At 43.8% G+C, this 24,171-nt stretch overlaps 1 protein-coding gene across 1 annotated transcript in view; it reads right to left on the bottom strand.

Moving 5' to 3' along the window:
* Positions 1-20,714: 20,714 nt before the first annotated feature.
* LOC144497733 (ADAMTS-like protein 2) overlaps positions 20,715-24,171 on the bottom strand; it is a 151,019-nt gene continuing 147,562 nt past the window's right edge. The window contains exon 23 of the mRNA XM_078219171.1: positions 20,715-22,461. Coding sequence (XP_078075297.1) covers positions 22,346-22,461 — 116 coding nt within the window. The 3' untranslated portion in view covers positions 20,715-22,345. The remainder of the gene's footprint in view (positions 22,462-24,171) is intronic.

The following is a 24,171-nucleotide window of genomic DNA, read 5'->3' as shown; positions in this document are numbered from 1 at the left end:
AGGTTCAGGAGCTGGAAAATGTCATTGGGAATCAGTGCAGTAGGGGGCATTTGAGGTTAGCTCAATTCAATTCAGCCAATCACGGCGGACAACATGGCAGCCAGGCCCACTAAATCACACAGGAGGCTACGTGGCAGTCTGCCAAAAGCAGAAAAACATTTCACAATCAAGTCGGAGGTGGGAAAGGGCCCATTGAGGTGGAGGGTGGGGAGCGGAGGGCGGGGAGCGGAGGGCGGGGAGCGGGGAGCGGAGGGCGGGGGGCGGGGAGGGGGGCGGGGGGCGGGCGGAGGCGTCAGTGAGGTTCATCAATGTGTCAATATACTATTAATCACAGTGTATGGCAATGACCTTGTTAAGGAAATTGCTAGTTAAACAAGTGACATTGATTATACTATAAATAGAGACAGCTGGAACACTTTGGGGAAGAGTTTCTTGGAGGTTAGGAGAACTGAGGAAGTGTCTTACAATAAACTGGCTTGAACTGCAAAGACCAGTCTGGATCGATTCTTCCATCGCAGCCAATTTGTTGTGAATACCAATGGGAGCTGAGGATGAGCATTAAGGTTGGTGATTGTCTGCTATGTGTGAAGACTTTTGTCTCAATCTTCTGAGGAAAAACAAGTGTACTGCTGCTGACAATTTAAGTTATGGAATGGCAGAAGGACAGTGCAAAATTGCAAGTTTGGCCTATCCATCGATTTGTTCTGACTCTGAACCATATCAGCAATGGAAAGCTGAAGTAGAAGTGTGGACCTGGGTTACTTCCATATCCTAAAAGGAGCAAGCATTGGCATTATAGTGTTATTGCTACCGCCCAAAAGATAGATAAGGAGTAAAATGTTTTCAGAGTGGAAAGTGGATAATCTGGATCAAGATGAAGGATTACACCTTCTGTTACATTCTTTGGATAAATTTTTCAAAAAGGACAAGTTATTGGAAGCATATGAAGTTGAGCCAATCTTTGATAGGTTAAAGAAATCCGAGGATCCATCCATGAGAGAATATATCATGGATTTTGATAAATGTTACAAGAGACTACAAAGATTTGCACTTGAAATTCCAGAATCCATATTGATGTTTAAGTTCCTGGAGTCTGCCTGCATTTCCCACATTGATAATCCTTTGATACTAACAGGGGTTGAATTCCCGGGGAAAGAATCTCTCCCAGATCAAATAGCTGCAGCTCTAAAATAATTCTGGGAAAACAATCGTTCCCAGCCACTCTTTGCAAATGCAAACAAAAATGCCATGAAATAAAAGATAGAGGACACAATGATGGTGCAATGCCAGTGCTGATCAAATACTAGATGAAAATTCCAATACAGAGAGGAGGTTAATGACCAGAGTTCTGAAAATGGTCATAACCCTAGCTGGTTTGAAGGTTGGGATAAAAAGCACACCCGAGATGGTAAGTGTAGGTATTTAAACCCAAAAAATGCATTGGGCATAGCTAATCAGTATTTCTGGCATGATTCCTAGTATCGTTATGTGATGGAACTGCCCATAGCAAAGGATGTGGAAATGCCGGTGTTGGACTTGGGTAAACTCAGTAAGGAGTCTAACAACACCAGGTTAAAGTCCAACAGGTTTATTTGGTAGCAAACACCACTAGCTTTCGGAGCGCTGCTCCTTCGTCAGATGGATCTGACGAAGGAGCAGCGCTCCGAAAGCTAGTGGCGTTTGCTACCAAATAAACCTGTTGGACTTTAACCTGGTGTTGTTAGACTCCTTACATAGCAAAGGAACCATGTTTTTGAAGTAGCCCATGAGACTGATTTATCTGAGACTGAAAATGGTGATGGTGACTGCCATGATGGAATTGTATTGGTCACTGAAAGTTTGGCTCCCATAATGAGCATATTGATGGTTGATTCCTTCAACTGTGAAGTTTTGGATAGTGGTTGCACTTCCACAGTGCATTGTATGGACTGATTTAACTGCTATCTGGTGTCTCTCAATGAGACTGGCAGAAGGTCCAGCTTGGAGGTGATAATACATTAACATGCTCCAAATGGATGGCCCTCCTTTGCAAGATCACAGGGATTAATCTGTACTGATGTGGTTTCTAGTGAGATACTGCTATTGAACTGTGAAGATGGCTCAGATGATGCTATATATGAATGATTGCGCTATCATGTTTAGAAAATATGTGGACCTTTAGTTTAGCTGATCAGGGCATTACTGTTTACCACTAAGGAAGCTAGAGATTGCTCATCAAAGTTTTGCTAACCACTCAAGAAATTTGGAAATTAGTTTGCACAGCCAGCTCCTCCAGAAACTGAAGACTCTACTTTGCGATGCAGGAGAGCTTGATAAAGGATACGATTACCTCCTTGAACAAATCACTGCTTGATGCAAATTCTGCATTAAATATTGCAAGTCCTGTAATGAGTTTGCCACTAGGCAGGGAGTTTAATGATGCAGTTGCAATGGACTTGAAAGTTTGAGACAAGGATAGGGGTATTTATAAACTTCATAGATATGGCAACCAGATTTGGCCTATCCACAGTGATCCATAGTAAGACAAAAGGATCATTGTTGATAGGGTCATGGAGAAATGGGTAGAAACAGGATTAGGAACACCGAAAAAGTTCCTGACAGATAATGGTGGGGAATTTGTCAATAACTAATTTCAAGATGTGTGCAAAAATCTAAACATTGTAGTTATGCACACTGCAGCTGAAAGCCCATTTAGTAATGGTCTTTGTGAAAGAAACCATGCAGTAATAGATGCTGTTACATATGATATTGGAGGATCCACCCAGATTGTAATTTGCAAACAGCATTGGCATGGACAATGCATGCAAAGAACTCTTTGCAAATGGTTGGGTTACAGACCATTCCAGTTAGTGTAAGAAAGAAATCCAAAGCTGCCTTCCATGCTTTCAGATGCTCCCCCTGCTCGAGAAGGAACTAGCATTAGCTCGACTTTTTCTGTTTATCTGAATGCCTTGCAATCAGGCAGAAAATCTTTCATTAAAGCGGAGGACTACCTGGATCCACGACAGTTAGCCTATCACCACAACAGGTCCACAGCAGACTCCATCTCCCTGGCCCTGCACTCAACTCTGGAACACCTAGATAACAAGGACACCCATGTCAGATTCCTATTTCATGACTACAGCTCAGCCTTCAATACCATTATTCCTACGAAACTCATCACCAAACTCCATGGCCTGGGGCTCAGCACCTCCCTCTGCGACTGGATCCCGAACTTCCTAACTCACAGACCACAATCAGTAAGGATCGGCAACAACACCTCCTCCACGATCATCCTCAACATCAGTACCCCACAAGGCTGTGTTCTCAGCCCCCTACTATACTCCTTATACACCTATGACTGTGCAGCCAAATTCCCCTCCAATTCAATTTTCAAGTTTGCTGACGACACCACCGTAGTGGGTCGGATCTCAATGACGAGACAGAGTACAGGAATGAGATAAAGAATCTGGTGAATTGGTGCAGCGACAGTAATCTCTCCCTCAATGTCAACAAAACGAAGGGGATTGTCATCAACTTCAGGCAGCGTAAAGGAGAACATGCCCCTGTCTACATAAATGAGGATGAAGTACAAAGGGTCAAGAGCTTCAAGATTTTAGGTGTCCAGATCACCAACAACCTGTCCTGGTCCTCCCATGCCGACACTATAGTTAAGAAAGCCCACCAATGCCTCTACTTTCTCAGAAGACTAAGGAAATTTGGCATGTCAGCGACGACTCTCACCAACGTTTACAGATGCAGCATAGAAAGCATTCTTTCTGGTTGTATCACAGCTTGGTATGGCTCCTGCTCTGCCCAAGACTGCAAAAAAACTACAAAAGGTCATGAATGTAGCCCAATCCATCACACAAACCAGCCTCTCATCCATTGACTCTGTCTACACTTCCCACTGCCTTGGCAAAGCAGCCAACATAATTAAGGACCCTACGCACCCCGGACATTCTCCCTTCTGTCGGGAAAAAGCTATAAAAGTCTGAGGTCACCAAGACTCAAGAACAGCTTCCCTGCTGCTGTCAGACTTTTGAATGGACTTGCTTTGCATTAAGTTGATCTTTCTCTACACCCTAGCTATGACTTTAACACTACATTCTGCACTCTATCGTTTCCTTTTCTATGAATGGTGTGTTTTGTCTGTATAGCGTGCAAGAAACAATAATTTCCACTATGTTAATACATGTGACAATAATAAATCAAATCAAATGGTACTGGAGAGAAATTGGCAAGCCCTACACACCACAAGGCCATCTGGGATACCATTTTGGCAAGGAGATATGGTATGCTATAAAAGAGTAGAAAGGGCCTGGCAAGGTAACAAGGAGTGTTGGGAAAGTATAATTGTACAATCTGGTAATCAAACTGTTCGGGTACATTCTTGGTGGCTGATACTGACTATACATTCACAGGTCCTGAACAACAAAGTTAGGAGGCATCATGCACTTCACACACACACTGGGTAGTTATGAAGAGCAGATGATGGGAGACGCAAGGTTGATGGTCTATGAACAAAGTAATACTGAGGCACAGGATGATGCTGTCTGTTCAAAAGGGCAACTATCTCAAGTGGGCACAAAGATAACATACATACCAGAAGGGACCAGTGTGTGCGTGGATGCCACTATAATAGGGAGAGCAGGAAAAGCCTCTGGCGAATACAAAAATTGGCTGAACATGCAGGAGGAAGGACCAGAAACAAGATCAATGGATTGGCAAAATGACAAAGATGTTTAAACCCAAAAAGCATAACATCAGTTCTGACACTACCAGAAAGTGACTACAGACCCAGAAATAAATCACAAACTTGCAAACGAGATTCTGCTCATACAGGAGGAAGATCATATCATAGTAGTTCAGAAAGGGCCAGGAATGCAAGTCCAGGCCATAGTTTAACAAGAACTAGGCCAAGAGAGGAAGCTAGCAATCTCAATAGAAGTCCTCATGACCAGGTTTTAATATTGCTAATAAAGGATGCCAAACAGAGTTAGAAAGTTGATTGGAATTTGGAGTATTGACTGAAGTACCTGACAGGGGACAGCCCTCTATTGCAGCAGTGCATCTGTACAGAAAAGGTATTCCCAGTCGCCACGTATAGGGCAAGATTAGTAACCCCAAGGCTTTGAAGAGAGATTATGGGAACAGGATGTTAGTAGATTCACCTACTGCAGGGCAAGTAAGTCTGAAGATTTTTTGGCTATTTTGGAATCCTATTTCTGGGAATGGAAATCTATTAACATGAAGACTGCGTTTTTTCAAAGAGAAGTGCTTTTGAAACTTCCCACCCCACCCCCGGCCCGCCCAAAGAAGTTAATGATGTTGAAGGAAAGCTATGGAAATTAAACAAGTGTCTATGGATTGAATGATCCATCAAGATTATGGTCTGTTCTGTTGAACAGGCTGCATTCAGTTAAAGGCAGACCCCGCGATGTTTTACTGGTACCATAAGGAGAAACTAGCTGGAATTTTCATCATGCATTTTGATGATTTCCTGTGGGGAGGCTCTGATGGATTTGAACAAGGAGTGATTGAGAAGTTAAAGAAGAAATTCAAGGTAGGAAGTCAGGCTCCAGGGGCCTTTTAATACATAGATTTAGACATTAAGCAAAACAAGTTAAGAGTGACACTGAATCAACAGTCTTATCTAGAAAATATTAACCATATGTCTATAACTTGGGCTAGATCCTCACAAAGAGGATCCAGCTACCAAGGAAGAAAGAGAACAACTGAAGTTTGGGCAGTTGAACTAGTTGTTCGCTCAACCTAGACCTGATTCTAGCTGTGATGTGATAGAGCTGAGTACCATGATGAGACATGCTTCAGATGAGGAAATTCTGAGAGCAAATAAAACAAAGTTACATTTGGAAAGATGCATGTTCTCAGGCCCAGCCTTGGGCAATTCAAAGATGTGAGGTTGGTCATTTTTGGTGATGCTGCTTTACACGCCAATCTCTCGGATGGGTACTCTAGCCCAGCATGGCTGATCATATTCTTAGTGGGAATAACTGAGAGGTGTTCTCCATTGGCTTGGGAGGTCAAGAAAATAAGAGTCGCAAAAAGCACCTAGCTGATGAAACACTGTCATCGGTGGTAGCACTGGATATGGGGGTTTACTTGTCCAATATCTTGTCAGAAATTTTATATTAGAATCGTAGAATCCCTACAGTGCAGGAGGAGGCCATTCTGCCCATTGAGTCTGCACTGACAACAATCCCACCCAAACCCTATCCCATGTTGCCCCATGTATTTACCCTGCTAATCCCCCTGACACGAAGGGGCAATTTAGCATAGCCAATCCACATAACCTGCACATCTTTGGAGTATGGGAGGAAACTGGAGCACCCAGTGGAACCCCACACAGACACGGGGAGAATGTGCAAACTCCGCACAATCACCCAAGGCCGGAATTGACACTGAGGTAGCAGTGCTAACCACCGTGCCATCCTTTAGGGGCAATGTGAGAAATATGGAATGTTATGTTGACAGTGGTCTCTTTGGGACAATGTTCATTCAATAAAGAATGTAACAAAGAAAAGACTAAGAATAGATTTAGCCACCATACAAGAGATGTTAGAGAGAAGAAAAATCTCTTCAATGGGTTGACAAGTCACCAGCTATCGGACTGTTTCACAAAAAAGAAATGCCTGCTCCAAGGAAATTACTAAATGTATTTGAAGAGGGGCATCTTCTGTTATAATGATTAAATGAAAAATTAATTTCTGGTTTATAATGGCTTATGTATATTTGATAAAGGAATTACGGGATTCATACATGAAAATGTGAGATCATTTATTTCTGTTTAGATTCAAAAGAGCGTCTATTTTCTTCCAAAGCTTTAGTTTAAAAGAGGGGAATCTGTCAATGTACTATCAGTGTACGGCAATGACCTTGTTCAGGAAATTGCGAGTTAAACATGTGGCATTGATTGTCCTATGAATAGAGACAGCTGGAACACTTTGGGGGAAGAGCTTCTTGCAAGTTAGTAGCACTGAGCAAGTGTCTTACAATAAACCGGATTGAACCTAGACAAACACCTTGGATTGATTCTTCCATCGCAGCCACTTGTTGTAACAGTCAATTGACACCAATTATCCCTGCTCCCAACAAACGTTTATAGGTGGATTAGGGATTAAATGGGAGTCTGCAGGGTCTCCCTGTGCCTACTGTAGTTTGTCCAGCAAACCTTGTTCGGTTTGCCTGCAATCACACAGGAAGCAATTCCCTCATTCAGAGGTACTCTGTTCCCAATCAGGAACACTTGGTGTTCCTGATTGGGAATACCATCAGGAGGGTGGATCTGTTAAAAGCTACTCTTGTGTCCTTGCCTCTGACCCCCTCCCCTGTACACCATTCACCATTCTAATAACAACCCTGCAACATATCCCCTGTGACCCCCCCCTCCTGCCCCACTCAACTTTGTCCAGGGATCCAGCAACAATCCCTGGTGAAGTCCTTAAAGCATTACCAACAGCTGCCACTGCTCCCAGTGGCGCTGCTGGCAAAGAGCAGCAGCTGGCCTCTAGCCAATAGCTCTCAAGGGTCAGGGTTTCTACCCCCCCCAGAAATCCTACGGAAGGCCCTGACATAGGATCTACTAAATGCCTGATGGGCACTTAATTTTGTCATGCTTTCCCCATCAGAAGTGACGTCGTGTTCTTCTGGAGTATCCAAACTTGAGGTTGCAAATGTAAGATAGTCACTTGTAAAACTAATAGAGACTTCAGGAAAAACTTCTTTACCCAAGGATTGGTAAGGATTTGGAACTCACTACCATATGGAGTAAGTGAAATTAATTGCATAGGGGAAGCTAGATAAGCATGAGGGAGCGAACAATAGGATAGGGTAGGAGGAGGTTTGTGATAGGGTTGGAAGATGGCAGTGACCAGTCGGGCTGAAAGGTCTAATTTTGCAATGCACACTTGATGGAAGCGTGCTTTATATCTTGCATTGTATTATGGGTCAACATCAAGGTACAGTGCCATGTGGTAAACATCTCTCAATGTGATAAACGGTGAAGAAGGGAAATTCTGGTTCAGTAGCAATTCAAGGGGCGGCATGAGTGAAGATGGAAGGATACCTGAAGATATCTGAATGGGGTAAAGAGAAGGATATATGATAGTATTTGGTGGAGTATTCCAATGCCAACCTTGGTGCATTATGAGAGCTATTGAGGGTGTTATAGAGGGGGAGATAAGCAGCAAAAGGTTCTGAGAAGTTACCCAGATGTCAAGATATAAAGAGTAACAACAGAATTTTCATGCAAAAACTATTTTTTCAGATAGAAAACATCCTAACAAGTGATGATTAACTATTAGAATGCTGACACAGGGAAACTCTCCCCTCCCTTGGCTATCCAGTTATATTTCATTCTTCAGCTCTCAGCTATCTGTTACAAAGTAATCTCAATATGTCACAGAAACAGGACCAACAGCAGGAATATACTTGTTACAGTCAATGACTGAAATATAACCTCAACAAAAAAACACCAACCTCTTAATTGTTCTCTGCACTTCCCTCAAATTCCACTGCAACGCCCCCCTCCCCCCCCCTTACCGTTACGAAAACAGAAAATGAAAGTATTTTTTTATTTCAAAAAGGTCAATTATTCCCCCGCTTTAAGGAGGTTGAACAAGTTTGAAATAATTGGGATTCAATAGTCTGAAGCCTAGGTTTAAGGAACTGCATTCCAGAAGATGTGGAAGACTAAAATGTTCACACCAGTGTTTTTATATCAAAACCAGGAAGCAGAACACTTAATGAATATATTCTCATTGCACTTCCCTGCAGTTCAACTGCGCCATATGCCTCATTTGAACTGTCTTCTCGTCTTCAATGCCCAACTCCCTTGGGCCCTCTGCTCAGCAGCATGACATGACACAACTGACTTTGAACCTGAACAACATCAGCCTCAACCAGACCCTCCGTTTAGTGCCATCACCTGCCTCAATTTGGGTCGTGGTCATGCTGTACTGCACAGTCCAACTTCCAATTTTGTACAGTCACTTGGAGTAAACTACATGACTAACTGCAAAATTGTTAGCTTGGAAGCATGCATCATCCATTCCAATCCTAAAATCACGTCACATCAAAAATGTTAATGATTTCCTCCAGCTCTATAAACCCCAACAGATTCACTTTTTTTTTTCAGGATTAATCATTGCTATAAAAGTGCATGACGTATTGAAGCCAATTTCAAATGCAAAATATACCAGGGGGCATTTTTCCGTTCAATGGCCTGTTAGAAGCTATAGTCTTTACTTAGAGGTCAAAGTGTATTAGCTCGAAAGGCAAGTGTGTGAAAAAATTCAGGTGCAAGAAGAGATAGTGGCAGAAGGGGAAAGAGAGGAGCAAGAGACAAAACTAAATGTAGATACAATCAGAGTCATAGAGGTTTACAGCATGGAAACAGGCCCTTCGGCCCAACCTGTCCATGCCACCCTTTTTTTTTAAACACCTAAACTAATCCCAATTGCCTGCATTTGGCCCATATCCCTCTATACCCATCATACCCATGTAACTATCTAAATGCTTTTTAAAAGATAAAATTGTACCCGCCTCTACTACTACCTCTGGCAGCTTGTTCCAGACACTCACCACCCTCTATGTGGAAAAGATTGCCCCTCTGGACACTTTTGTATCTCTCCCCTCTCACCTTAAACCTATGCCCTCGAGTTTTAGACTCCCCTACCTTTGGGAAAAGATTTTGACTATCTACCTTGTCTATGCCCCTCATTATTTTCTAGACCTCTAAGGTCACCCCTTAGCCTCCTACGCTCCAAAGAAAAAAGTCCCAGTCTATTCAGCCTCTCCTTATAACTCAATCCATCAAGTCCCGGTAGCATCCTAGTAAATCTTTTCTGCACTCTTTCTAGTTTAATAATATCCTTTCTATAATAGGGTGACCAGGATTGCACACAGTATTCCAAGTGTGACCTTACCAAAGTCTTGTATAACTTTAACAAGACGTCCCAACTCCTGTATTCAATGTTCTGACCAATGAAATCAAGCACGCCAAATGCCGCCTTCACCACTCTGTCCACCTGTGACTCTACTTTCAAGGAGCTATGAACATGTACCCCTAGATCTTTGTTCTGTAACTCTCCCCAACACCCTACCATTAACTGAGTAAGTCCTGCCCTGGTTCAATCTCCCAAAATGCATTACCTCGCATTTGTCTAAATTAAACTCCATCTGCCATTCGCCAGCCCACTGGCCCAATTGATCAAGATCCTGCTGCAGTTGGAGATAATCTTCCTCACTGTCCACCATGCCACCAATCTTGGTGTCATCTGCAAACTTACTAACCATGCCCCCTATATTCTCATCCAAATCATTAATATAAATGACAAATAACAGTGGACCCAGCACTGATCCCTGAGGCATACCACTGGCAACAGTTTTAACAACACCAGGTTAAAGTCCAACAGGTTTATTTGGTAGCAAATACCATTAGCCTTCGGAGCGCTGCTCCTTAAGGAGCAGCGCTCCGAAGGCTAATGGTATTTGCTACCAAATAAACCTGTTGGACTTTAACCTGGTGTTGTTAAAACTGTTACTGTGTTTACCCCAGTCCAACGCCAGCATCTCCACATCATGCATACCACTGGTCACAGGCCTCCAGTTTGAAAAACAACTCTCTACAACCACCCTCTGGCTTCTGTCAAGAAGCCAATTTTGTATCCATTTAGATACCTCACCCTGGATCCCGTGAGATTTAACTTTTTATGCAATAACCTACCATGCGGTACCTTGTCAAAGGCCTTGCTAAAGTCCATGTAGACAACATCAATTGCACTGCCCTCATCTACCTTCTTGGTTACCCCTTCAAAAAACTCAATTAAATTTGTGAGACATGATTTTCCACTCACAAAGCTATGCTGACTGTCCCTAATCAGTCCTTGCATCTCTAAATGTCTGTAGATTCTGTCTCTCAAAATACCTTCCAACAATTTACCCACCACAGATGTGAGGCTCACTGGCCTGTAGTTCCCAGGCTTTTCCCTGCAGCCCTTTTTAAACTTGCCACTCTCCAATCTTCAGGCACCTCACCCGTGACTATCAATGATTCAAATATCTCGGCAAGGGGACCCGCAATTTCCTCCCTGGCCTCCCACAACATCCTGGGATATACTTCATCAGGTCCTGCAGATTTATCTACCTTGATGCGCTTTAAGACTTCCAGCACCACCTCCTCTGTAATATGTACACTCCTCAAGACATCAATATTTATTTCCCCAAGTTCCCTAACATCCATGCTTTTCTCAACAGTAAATCCTGATGAGAATATTCATTTAGTATCTCATCCATCTCTTGTGGATCCGTACATAGATTACCTTGTTGATCCTTAAGTGGCCCTACTCTCTCCCTTGTTTCTCTTTTGCCTTTCATGTATTTGTAGAAGCTCTTTGGATTCTCCTTTGCCTTATCTGTCAAAATAATTTTGTGTCCCCTTTTTGCCCTCCTGATTTCTCTCTTAACTCTACTCCTACACCCCCTATACTCTTCAAGAGATTCACTTGATCCCAGCTGCCTATGCATGTCACTTGCCTCTTTCTTCTTCTTGACCAGGGCCTCAATATCCCGAGTCATCCAGGGTTCCCGACTTCTGCCAGCCTTGCCCTTCACTCTAAGAGGAACGTGTTTACCCTGAACCCTGGTTAACACACTTTTGAAATCCTCCCACTTACCAGTCGTCCCTTTTCCTTCCCACAGACTCCCCCAATTAACTTTTGAAAGTCCCTGCCTGATACCATCAAAATTGGCCTTGCCCCAATTTAGAATATTAACTTTTGGGACAGACCTATCATTCTCCATAGCTATCTTAAAACTAATAGAATTGTGGTCATTGGTCCCAAAGTGATCCCTCACTAACACTTGTCACCTGCCCTTCCTTATTTCCCAAGAGAATGAGAAAAGGGACAGAGTAAGGTTAAAAAGCAACAGTGGCAGAGACAGAGTCACAAAGACAGAGAGAAGGAAGGTGACTCAGGCAGAGTGAAAGAGATAAAAAGAAATAGAGGGAGCGAAGGGCAAAATAAATAAAGCCAGAGAAAGAGAACAGGCCAAAACTCTGGAGAAAGAAATACAAAGAATGGCAAGATATATGAAGGGGTAGAGAGGGCAGGAGAGGCAGAATGAGAGAAATGGAGATTATCAGAGAAATAGATAGGGATTGAGATCCAGCAAAGGCAACCTTGAAGATACACCGAGACAAAGATCTATCCCTGCCAATTGGCCACTTCCTCTGATTCTGAGCCCTGGCAATGTCCCAGTCTCAAGTTCACAAGGACAGAGAAAGTCAGGGAGAACAATCAGTGTCTCTGAAATATTGTCAGGAGATACCAAAAGCTTTCATTGGAACAGGTTAAGGAAGGGCAAGGGCTCTATGGTCAATTGATCTATAAAGCAATGATTTCTCAATTTGTTTCCTAAATACTAACATATTTAACAATTAATAATAACCTCCATATATAGTAAGCCCCTTTCACATATTAAAGAGCTAGATACTTGGGTGTAATTTAGTTGAGTTGACTTATTGTCCACCTGACACAAACACTTTAACCCATGCACTATGAGGAGGTGATGGCCTAGTGGTATTATAGCTAGTCTATTAGTCCAGAAACTCAGCTAATGTTCAGGGGACGAATACCACCCCAACAGATGGTGGAATTTGAATTCAATAAAAAAAAACCTGGAATTAAGAATCTACTGATGACCGTGAAACCACTGTCGATTGTCAGAAAAACCCATCTGGTTCACTAATGTCCTTTTAGGGAAGGAAGTCTGCCATTCTTACCCAGTCTGGCCTACATGTGACTCCAGAGCCACACAGCAATGTGGTTGACCCTCAACTGCCTTCCAAGGGACTACTAGGGATGGGCAATAAATGCTGGTCAGCCAGTGACGCCCATGTCCCACAAATGAATAAAAAAGAATGAAATTAGTAGCCCAAGTACACAATGGGAAAAGTATATAGAAGCTAATACAGAGAGGGGAACTTGATCCACGAGTTGATGGGTCTAAGTTGTCAACAGACACGCGACGGTCCAAATTTCACACTAGTGGCAAAGGTTTTAATTTGCCAAACGGTAAATTTAGACTCTAGCACTGGAGAGTGTGGCTCCAAATCCCTCCATTTCCATTTGTCCAGCAGTGCCCAATTATTGCAGCCTCATTGGTGCTGGGGTAGTCACATGTTGATAAAAAATAAATTTGGCTAGAATACCCAAAGCATCATCCATTCAGCCTGAGCTAGATTTCAACCGAGTCCCAGAAGAATAATTTCATGAATCATAAGTTCAGTATTTCTTCCTCGTATTCAGTAACTGCTGCATGGTTTCCAAGCTTTGGTAGCCCATTGCCTCACTGATCTACATAAGGTGTGTATTAAGAGCACAACTTTATTTGAGAAACTGTGATACATGTTTATTGGAGACGACCCCACTCAAAAAGTCTGGATGGGGCCACAGGACAGTGCTTGGAACCAGAATGACAAAGATATTAAGCAATGGTTGTGCAAAGGATGATTCTGCTCTGGGAGAAAGTCTGCCTGTCCACATCCTACAAGGCAATTTGTGATGTTATTATCCCACAGAGACTGAATTTCCAATTAATAGCCAAAAAGATAACCCAACAGCATTTCACATTTTAAGACTTTTACTGCAACACCAGACTAAAAGCACTATTGGCAAAACACCATTTCTCTAGACAATTTCTACTTTAAACGACAGAATGTTTCTCTTTTTTTCTTGCACAATTGAAAAAAATATATTTCGCAGAGATACTTTACACTGTCCTTTGAGTAGACATCAAATTCTCCCAGGGTCAGTCCAGAATAATTCTTAGTTCATGAGATTTTACTTCTGTTCTTTTCCTTTCTCAGCCTGGTAACTTCTAATCCAGAAGTGTCCTTAGTGAGATTATTACTAGAGATCCTCCCTCAAGCACGCTAGATGAATCATTTTAACTCGTGAATTTGGTCTTTCCAATCCAAGCACAAGCTCTGACCAGCATTCCTGCACAGTGAACCTTCAAACTCTAGCTGCTCTCACACCCAGACCCTGGCAGACTGCCTGTGCCTCAATATTTTCAGGGATATCTTAGAAACCATTCCTCTCCAAGGCCAATTTTTATGGCAACACAAATCACATGGGTCGTGTATCCAAGTAGAAATGCTGATTGGCTAAACTTGAGCGCCCAACTCTTTCATCTTGGAACTAAACGGACAGTTTAAAACTATTATTTACAACCCAACATTCTCAACACTTTTCTGGGACTTGGGAGACTACCCACTGTTAGCAGATAGGCTGCTGCCAATGTATCCAAGTGTAAAAACCTTGCACCTTCTTCCCAGTAAAAGATTTGGGTCCCCTTTAATCTTTAACACTCAAGCCATACAGGCTTGCTGTCAGGCAGACACCAGCACAGGTCATATGACCCGTTCATTCTACCTTAAATAAATAAATCCAAAAACAATCTTATTTATAAACCTCAATTGTCACATTAAGCTTTGCTTATGCACAGGTCCATCAGACAAAAGGTAATTCCAAGTGGATCCAAAAAGGAGTGTTGAATGCATCTCTAATTGAAAAAGATCTCATCAGTTGAAGAGCAAAACATTTCATTTATCTCAATCAATATTTCTTCATTGATCAACAGTGCAAAATGAAAGCAATTGCTTATGGAGTTTGGCCAAGCTAACAGTTTTCCAGTACTTCAAAGTAATCCATTGTGTGAAGCATTTTTCAATGCCAGAATGTCCTCCAATCCTACATTGCTTCTCCATCTGGCAACACTTCCAACTGGAAATTCTCATCCTTGTTTTTAAGTCCCTGCATAGTTTTGTCCCTGTAATTGTCCCCATCCCTACAACTCTCTTCAGAGAAAAGCAAAATACTGCAGATGCAGTGGTATGGATTCTGTTGAACTTGGTGGATGGCATTTTTTGGTAAGTGCTCCACTAGGTGATGGCCGAGTGGTATTATTGCTAGACTATTAATCCAGAAACTCAGCTAAGGTCCTGGGGACTTGAGTTTGAATCCCACCACGGAAGATGGTGGAATTTGAATTCAATAAAAAAAATATCTGGAATTAAGGATCTACTGGAATGAAAAATCTACTAAGAACCCATCTGGTTCACCAATGTCCTTTAGGGAAGGAAATCTGCCACACTTACCTGGTCTGGCCTACATGTGACTCCAGAGCCATAGCAACATGGTTGACTCTCAACGGCCCTCTGAAATGGCCTAGCAAGCCACTCAGTTCAAGGGCAACTAGGAGTGGGCAATAAATGCTGGCCAGTCAGTGATGTCCATTTCCCACAAATGAATTTTAAAAATGCCCTCTTAACATGAGGGCAGCTTAGGGTTGTCATCTCTGCCTGGGAGGTATCCCTGGAAGTTTGATCATGGAGATTGGTGCAGAAGGTGAAGTCGCATGGGATCAGAGGTGAGCTGGCAAGGTGGATACAGAACTGGCTTGGTCAAAGAAGACAGAGGGTAGCAGTGGAAGGGTGCGTTTCTGAATGGAGGGCTGTGACAAGTGGTGCTCCTCAGGGATCAGTGCTGGGGCCTTTGCTGTTTGTAATTTTATATATATATATAATATATATATACACACACATATAAATGATTTGGAGGAAAATGTAATTGGATTGATTAGTAAGTTTGCTGATGACACAAAGGTTGGTGGATTTGCGGATAGCGATGAGGACCATCAGAGGATACAGCAGGATATAGATCAGTTGGAGACTTGGGCGGAGAGATGGCAGATGGAGTTTAATCTGGACAAATGTGAGGTGATGCATTTTGGAAGGTCTAATACAGATCGGAAATATACAGTAAATGGCAGAACCTTTAAGAGTATTGATAGGCAAAGGGATCTGGGTGTACAGGTACACAGGTCACTGAACGTGGCAATGCAGGTGGAGAAGGTAGTCAAGAAGGCATATGACATGCTCGCCTTCAATCGGCCGGGGTATTGAGTTTAAAAATTTGCAAGTCATGTTGCAGCTTTATAGAACCTTAGTTAGGCCGCACTTGGAATATAGTGTTCAATCCTGGTCGCCACACTACCAGAAGGATGTGGAGAGGGTATAGAAAAGATTTAGCAGGATGTTGCCTGGTATGGAGAGCATTAGCTATGAGGAGAGGTTGGAGAAACCTGGTTTGTTCTCACTGGAACAAAGGAGGTTAAGGGGTGACCTGATAGAAGTCTACAAGATTATGAGAGACATGGGCAGAGTGGATAGTCAGAAGCTTTTTCCCCCAGAGTGGAAGAGTCAATTACTAAGGGGCACAGGTTTAAGGTGCGAGGGGCAAGGTTTAAAGGAGATGTACGAGGCAGATTTTTTTTTTTACAGAGTAGTGGGTGCCTGGAACTCGTAGCCAGGGGAGATAGTGGAAGCGGATATGATAGTGACTTTTAAGGGGCGTCTTGACAAGTACATGAATAGGATGGGAATAGAGGGATATGGTCCCCGGAAGGGTAGGGGGTTTTAGTTCAGTCGAGCAGCATGGTCAGTGCAGGCTTGGAGGGCCGAAGGGCCTGTTCCTGTGCTGTAACTTTTTTTGTTCTTTGTTCCAACCAGGTGGCATCTGAACATGTGGCATCCACAAATGCTATTGCATCTCCCCCAATCTCTTTGGACACTGGTGTGAAGGCGACAATCTAAACTGAGCCATCTATTTTTCTAAACCATTACCTGAGTTCAGGTTCAGTAAAGGAGAATTCCTTTGACAGCACCTTCCAAACTAGCAACCTCTACCACCTGGAAGAACAATGGCAGCAGATACATGGAAACACCACGCTCTGCAAGTTCCCCTCCAAACCAAATACCATCCTGGTTTGAAAGTGCATCACTGTTCCTTTGCTGTTAATGGATCAAAAACCTGAAATGCCCTTCGTAATGGCACTGTCGGTGTACCCACACCACATGGGCTGCAGCAGTTCAAGGTGGCATCTTTTCAAGACCAATTAGGGATGAGCAGTAAATGCTGGCCTTGCCAACGATGCCCATATTCCATGACTGAATAAATAAATGCATAGAATGATTAAAATTACAGCAGAGGGGAAGCCAATCAGCCCGAAAGAAGTCCTCAACAGGAGAACTGGGAAAGGAAGACCGAGCTCTCATTGGCTCTGGAAGTGGAAGGCGGCTGCACTGGCAAGGTGGTCTGTCATCATTTGACACGTCATCGAAATCTGACCACCAGCCCGTGCATTCCAGTCTCTCTCTCCTCCCCATTTCCCTCTCCACCCATCACCCTCTCTCCCAACACCCAGTTGGTCCTTCTCCCTCTCTTCCCACAATTGTCATCCTTACCCATTCTCTAGTTTTCCTCTCCCCAGCCTTGGCTTATTTTTATTTATTTATTAATGTCACAAGAAAGCTTACATTAACACTGCAATGAAGTTACTGTGAAAATCTCCCAGGTCGGCCACACTCTGGCGCCTGTTAGGGTACACTGAGGGAGAATTTACCATGGCCAATGCACCTAACCAGCACGTCTTTGCACTGTGGGAGGAAACGGGAGCACCTGGAGAAAACCCACGCAGACACGGGGATAACATGCAAACTCCACACAGACAGTGACTCGAGCCGGGAGTCGAACCCGAACCCTGGCGCTGTGAGGCAGCAGTGCTAACCACTGTACCAGCATGCTGCCCATCTTCCTGCAAATACTACATCACCAAGCCAAAGACAGAGGGGCTATGGAGTGGGGAGGCAAGGTTCCACAGTGGGGTAGGTAATTGGGCATAGAGGCAGCATTCACAGATGCTCAAAAGGTTAAGATTTTTAACATGCCCCAAGTTCCAAGTAGCAGTGCTCAAGAGATTTGTGCCATGTATCCAGTGCCACATCTTGTCGATTGCAATGACTCTCACTTTATAAATATTGCAATGTGTGTAAATATAGAGGATGAGTTCCTATTCAAACCTAGATGATCTGGAAGAGAGCCCATTGATGATCTCTTCCTGTCCAAAACATCAATAAAATAAGCAAAACATTGTGGATGCTGGAATCAGAAACAAGAGGAGGATGCTGGGAAAACTCAGAACGCAGAGTTAATGTTTTGAGTTCTTTAGCTTTTTGTCAGAACTGAAGGGAGGGAGAAAGTGTTAGAGCTGAGGAATTGCAACAAGTAGCAGCAACTTTAAGAAAAGGCAAGAAACACTTATCAATTTTACTTCCATATTCCACCCCTCACCTTCACTTAGTCTATCTTCCAACACTTATACCTTCCCTTCATTGACCTCTCTGTCTCCATTTCCAGTGATAGACTGACCACCAATATTCATTACAGACTTTCCTCTCGCCCCGCTTCCTGTAAGGATTCCATCCCATTCTCCTGGTTTCTCCACCTTCATCACATCTGTTTTGATGATGCTGCCTCTGAAAACAACGCTTTTGACATGTCTTTTTGCCTTAACCGAGGTTTCCCCATCGTGGTTGACAGGGCACTCATCCATGTCCGACTAATCTACCGTACCTTGACCCTCTCCCCTTCCCCTCCCTCCCTGAATCAGGATAGTGTCCCTCTCGTCCTCCCTTTCCACCCCACCGGCCTCCCCATTCATAGAATCATCCTTTCCATTCTCTAACACGATGCTACCATAAAACACATCTTCCCCTCAACCATTACCCGCCCCCCCCCCCAAGCAGGTGCCATTCATTCCACGACACCCTGGTCCACTCTCCCATTGCCCCAACCCTTCATCTCCTTCCCATGCAATCCAGAAGGTGCAATACCTGTCCCTTTGCCTCCTCACCATTCAAGGTCCCAAATACTCCTTCCAAATTAAGCAGCATTTCACTTGCACTTCATTCAAATTTGGTTTGTTGTATTTGCTGCTGCCAATGGGGTCTCCTGTACACTGGGGAGACTAAACCCAGACTGGTTGAGCACTTTGGAGGGCACCTTCGCTCAGCCCACAAGCATGACACCCAACCTTCCTGTTGCTTGCCATTTTAACTCAGCATCTTGCTCTCATGCCCACATCTTGTCCTTGGCCTGCTGCAATGAAGCCTTGGTGCAGGCTGCAGGAGCGGCATCTCATCTTCCAATTGGACATGTTGTAGCCCTCGGGACTAACGTTGAGTTCGGCAGCTTTAGTTTGTGACCTTTCTCCTCCATCTTTAAAATATCCCACATAAGTATTGCCTTGATGCAAACCTCCCCCTCTCACGCCACGTTCTTAAAGTTGTTATTTTGTTTCAATCTCTCTCAGCGCCGACACATTCTCCTTCCTTCAGTTCCAAAGAGCCAAAGGACTCAACGTTAACTCTGCTTTCCCTCCTTACAGATGCTGGCAGACCTGCTGAGCTTTTCCAGTACCCTCTATTAACATTACTAATCAACCAACTTGGCAGTGCAACAAATGAAACCAGTTGAAATTTAATCTGGGTAGCAACTGTCCTGAAGAGCTAATGGAGTGTTGTATCCCTAAGCAGCATCCATAATATTGCTGATCTGTGGGAAAGAATCAGGCAGAAAGCAGTTTGGAGGCTGTTCTGTTCTAATCAGAGTTTAACTGGGACCTGCAGGTCTGCTTTAGACCATAAGACATAGGAGCGGAAGTAAGGCCATTCGGCCCATCGAGTCCACTCCACCATTCAATCATGGTTGATTTCAACTCCATTTACCCGCTCTCTCCCCATAGCCCTTAATTCCTCGAGAAATCAAGAATTTATCAATTTCTGTCTTGAAGACGCTCAACGTCTCGGCCTCCACAGCCCTCTGTGGCAATGAATTCCACAGACCCACCACTCTCTGGCTGAAGAAATTTCTCCTCATCTCTGTTCTAAAGTGACTCCCTTTTATTCTAAGGCTGTGCCCCCACGTCCTAGTCTCCCCTGTTAATGGAAACAACTTCCCTACGTCCATCCTATCTAAGCCGTTCATTATCTTGTAAGTTTCTATCAGATCTCCCCTCAAACTCCTAAACTCCAATGAATATAATCCCACGATCCTCAGACGTTCATCGTATGTCAGGCCTACCATTCCTGGGATCATCCGTGTGAATCTCCGCTGGACCCGCTCCAGTGCCAGTATGTCCTTCCTGAGGTGTGGGGCCCAAAATTGCTCACAGTACTCCAAATGGGGCCTAACCAGTGCTTTATAAAGCTTCAGAAGTACATCCCTGCTTTTGTATTCCAAGCCTCTTGAGATAAATGACAACATTACATTTGCTTTCTTAATTACGGACTCAACCTGCAAGTTTACCTTTAGGGAATCCTGGACTAGGACTCCCAAGTCCCTTTGCACTTTAGCATTATGAATTTTGTCACCGTTTAGAAAATAGTCCATGCCTCTATTCTTTTTTCCAAAGTGTACGACCTCGCACTTGCCCACGTTGAATTTCATCAGCCACTTCTTGGACCACTCTCCTAAACTGTCTAAATCTTTCTGCAGCCTCCCCACCTCCTCAATACTACCTGCCCCTCCACCTATCTTTGTATCATCGGCAAACTTGGCCAGAATGCTTTGTGGGACAATTGGCCACATGTATTGGATTGAACTTTAGAACAAGCTATCTTTCCAAACCCTTGAGGTAGACTGCCCCCACCCAATCGTCTGCAGTTTCAATGGGTACCAGACGGGGGAATATTCCTGGAACCTTTTTAGTTTGTGCAACTCCACCAGGACAGCTCAACAATGTCACATTCCATCCCAGTAGCAACAAATTAGGAGTCACTCAAAAAGTCACTTATTTATTGCTGTACAAAATATTTCTAATAATATAGCTACAGTACATCAATAATCTGTTATTGTAAAATAATTCTAAAGAGTCGCTGTACAATTACCATTTGGGAGCATGTGTTAATGTCTAGTTGTCATATATTAAAGCTACATCGTACTATCGGAAATACATCCCCGAACTCAGTTTCACCAGAATGTTAACTTTGCTACCTTTGTGGTAGCTGAAGAGATTTCCTGCTGCAGAAAATTGCCATATTTTACTCTGATTGCACCAACAGAACTTGTGATCATAATGTTGTCACATGGTGCCACTGTGGCCAAAGCTGCTCCCGCTTCAGTGGTGCCCCGTAAACAGCGTGCCCAGTGAGTCAGTTGACCGGATCCTCAGCATCAGGTCCGAGGTGATTTGGTTAAGCTGCTAACGTTGAGAGAGTTGTACTGAAGCGCATTTTCATTCCATAAGCAACCCTGTTAATCTGCTATTTCTCTGTTCCTTGGTTGATAATTAAGAATGGAGTGTGCCCACTGTGCCAGGAGCTGGAGCATCAGGCTGTGGCTCCATTACCTAATGTGTACAGCTGAGGATGTACTCATCGAGTCCCAGAGCTCAGGCAACACACTCCTGGGAGCTACGGTGAGGAAGGGAACAGGAAGGAATCAGAGGGATAGTATCGCATTCCCCCTGATAACTGGCTCCAGGGCAGTGAAGAGGAAACTTTCAGACTGGTGGTTTATTGGCATTCTTGTTTATAAGAAATGCAAGGTCCACAGGTGAGGAGGAGGAGTGAACCAGAGAGTTGGGGGGAAAAGGAAAAGTTGGAGCAGGAAGGGAGAAAGCTTGGTGCAGTACTAAATTTCTGCCTCCCGTGGCTCGAGGAAAGCTTGTAAACAATATGGAGTACAGTACTTGTTGTAATGGTTGAAGGTGTCCAGGCATCCAAATTGGTACTGGGCCAATTTTTACTTTTAATTATTCACAAGTCTATTAACTGTATCAAGGTCATGCCTCTTACATTGATCCAGATGTTGTTTATATATTTTTTTACTGCTTGTGGCCACTCCTGGAAATTTGCAAATGGCTGTTGCCCTTATGCCCTCCCCACAGACCCACTATAATACCCAAAGATCTAGGTACCCATCTCAGTTAACGACTTCACCTCGTCTTACTAAGACATGGATCATTGTTGGGACTAGGGCCATGCACTTTATTTATGGGATGAATCAGCTGTAAGAAAGCAGGAACACTGACCATTTTGGAAGGTAGAGGTAGTGGAGGGATGGGGGTTACAGGGGAGGCTCTGGATTGAAGCTCACGCTCCTGTTCACTGACAAAGGCCCATGTCTCAAGCCCTAGGTCCAGGATCCAGGTAGAGTTCAAGAGCTAGTGGAGTTTAGGGTGGGGGGGTTGGCAGGGAGTGAAATAGCAAACCCACCATCCTTACAATGTAATGGAGGAGGGAGAGAAAGAGAGGCAAAGTGCTATTCTAGTCATGAAACAAACACAGATGTGGTTTGAGTGTGTTTTTTAAATTTAGCAGTACTGGCTGGAATTGGTTATTAGTGTCACCCCCTTCCCCGTCCCCTGAAAAAAGGACTGTGTATTTTCTATTATTCCCCCTACAGGATGGTAGCCCTGAGGGTCGTCAGTGGCACTATGCCCTGTTCTTGCAGGATCTACAGCAGGCCTTCCTGTAGTACCAATGTGTGCACAGCTTCACCTTCAGCACCAGTGCGCAATTGGCCGTCACTTTGTCCTGACAATTGTCATCTGCAAGGCAAAACAAATGCGCAAAGTTAACAAGGAAAACCAGACACCGATTTACTACCTCCCCCCGCCAGCCCCCATGATCACCCCGCCAGCCCCATGAGTGTTGCCAACTCTGGGTCATGTATTCCAGGTTTCATCAGCAGACCTCTGATCTTCACATCTGTTTGTTTCATGACTAGAATACACCTTGCCTCTTTTTCTCTCTCTTCCATTACATTGTAAGGGTGGTGGGTCTGTTATTTCACGCTCCCCCCCCCCCCCACCCCCGCAACCACCACCCTAAACTCCACTAACTCCCCACACAAGCACTCTTGCCATTGATCACCCAACGTGACCATCCTTGTGGCACAAGACCCAAACTCACCAGAAATTGATCAAACACTTAACTAATTGGATAATTCTTCACTGTCAATTAGCCTTTCATTCTGTCTCCAATTTTTAAAAATAAATCAAAAGAACTCACTAAAAATTTGGTGATAGCGCACAGCCTTGTCATATACCTCTCTTCACTTAAAACATGTCTTATTGCCCACCTTCTAGCCTGATGCTATTTGCTCCCTATATAGACTCTGGATAAATCTCATATCTTTACTGTCAATGTCACGTTTCAACAACCACATTAGCTTTTGGTGATAAACAATAAAGAGATGTTTGAAATTGCAAGAGCAAAAAGAACTAAGTGACATCCAGAAAAGAAAATGTCAGTATTTTGGCCATTTGATCAGAGCTGAAAAGCTCCAGATTGGTTGACCTAGGCGTCGTTGAATGATGAACGTCATGGAGCAGTTGCAGACGAGTGGATGTGTGAGGATGCTGCAAGGAAGACAAGTCTGACATAATCATAACAGTAGATTTTCTGGTAGGAGTGGCTACAAGTGGTAGCACATCACTGAAAATTAGAAAACCACACGGGCAGGAATTTCTGCCCTTTCCCACCAAAGGCAAACCCTTGATAGCAGGACGGGTGAGCCACGCACAACACTGTAGACATCGGCGGGACTGGAAGATACCACCGGCTCCAATGGCGAGCCACCTCCACTGCCAGAAAACATGTCACAGGAGGGCCGGAAAATCCTGCCCATTGTCTCCAGAATTTGCCTGAAGCAGCATCTCACGGTTACGGTGTATGAGGCCATTCACAACCTGTATGTCTGTGTTGGCTCTTTGGAAAAGTGATCAACTGGTTGTACTCCCCTCCCTTTTCCTCATAGCCCTGAGCCTTTTTCACAACAGATGCTTATCCAATTCCTCTTTGAAACTCAACTCAATCTGCCCCACCACACCATCAGGCAGTACATTCCAGAACCCACCACTCACTGTGTAAAAATGTCTTCCCTCTTGTAGCCTTTGGTTCATTTACCATGCATCAATGTCCTCTGGTTCTCAGCCCTTCCACCAGTTGGAACAACTTCTCTCTACTTGCACTGTGTAGGACCTCCTATTTTAAACACCTCGGTCAAATCTTCTCTCAACCTCCCTATCGAGGAGAACATCCCAACTTTTACAATCTAACCACGTAACTGAGCTCCTTATCGCAGGAACCATTCTCATGAATCTCTTTTGCACCCTCTCTAAAGCCTTCACATCCTTCCTAACTTTAACACCCAGGATTGAACACAATACTCAAGCTGAGGGTGGACCAGTGCTTTATAAGAGTTCATCACAACTTCCTTGTTTTTGTAACCACTATTTATAAAGCCCAGGATTCCC

This window comes from Mustelus asterias, chromosome 8 (assembly GCF_964213995.1).
Source record: "Mustelus asterias chromosome 8, sMusAst1.hap1.1, whole genome shotgun sequence".
NCBI lineage: Eukaryota > Metazoa > Chordata > Chondrichthyes > Carcharhiniformes > Triakidae > Mustelus > Mustelus asterias.
This window is presented reverse-complemented; position numbering and strand designations above follow the sequence as displayed.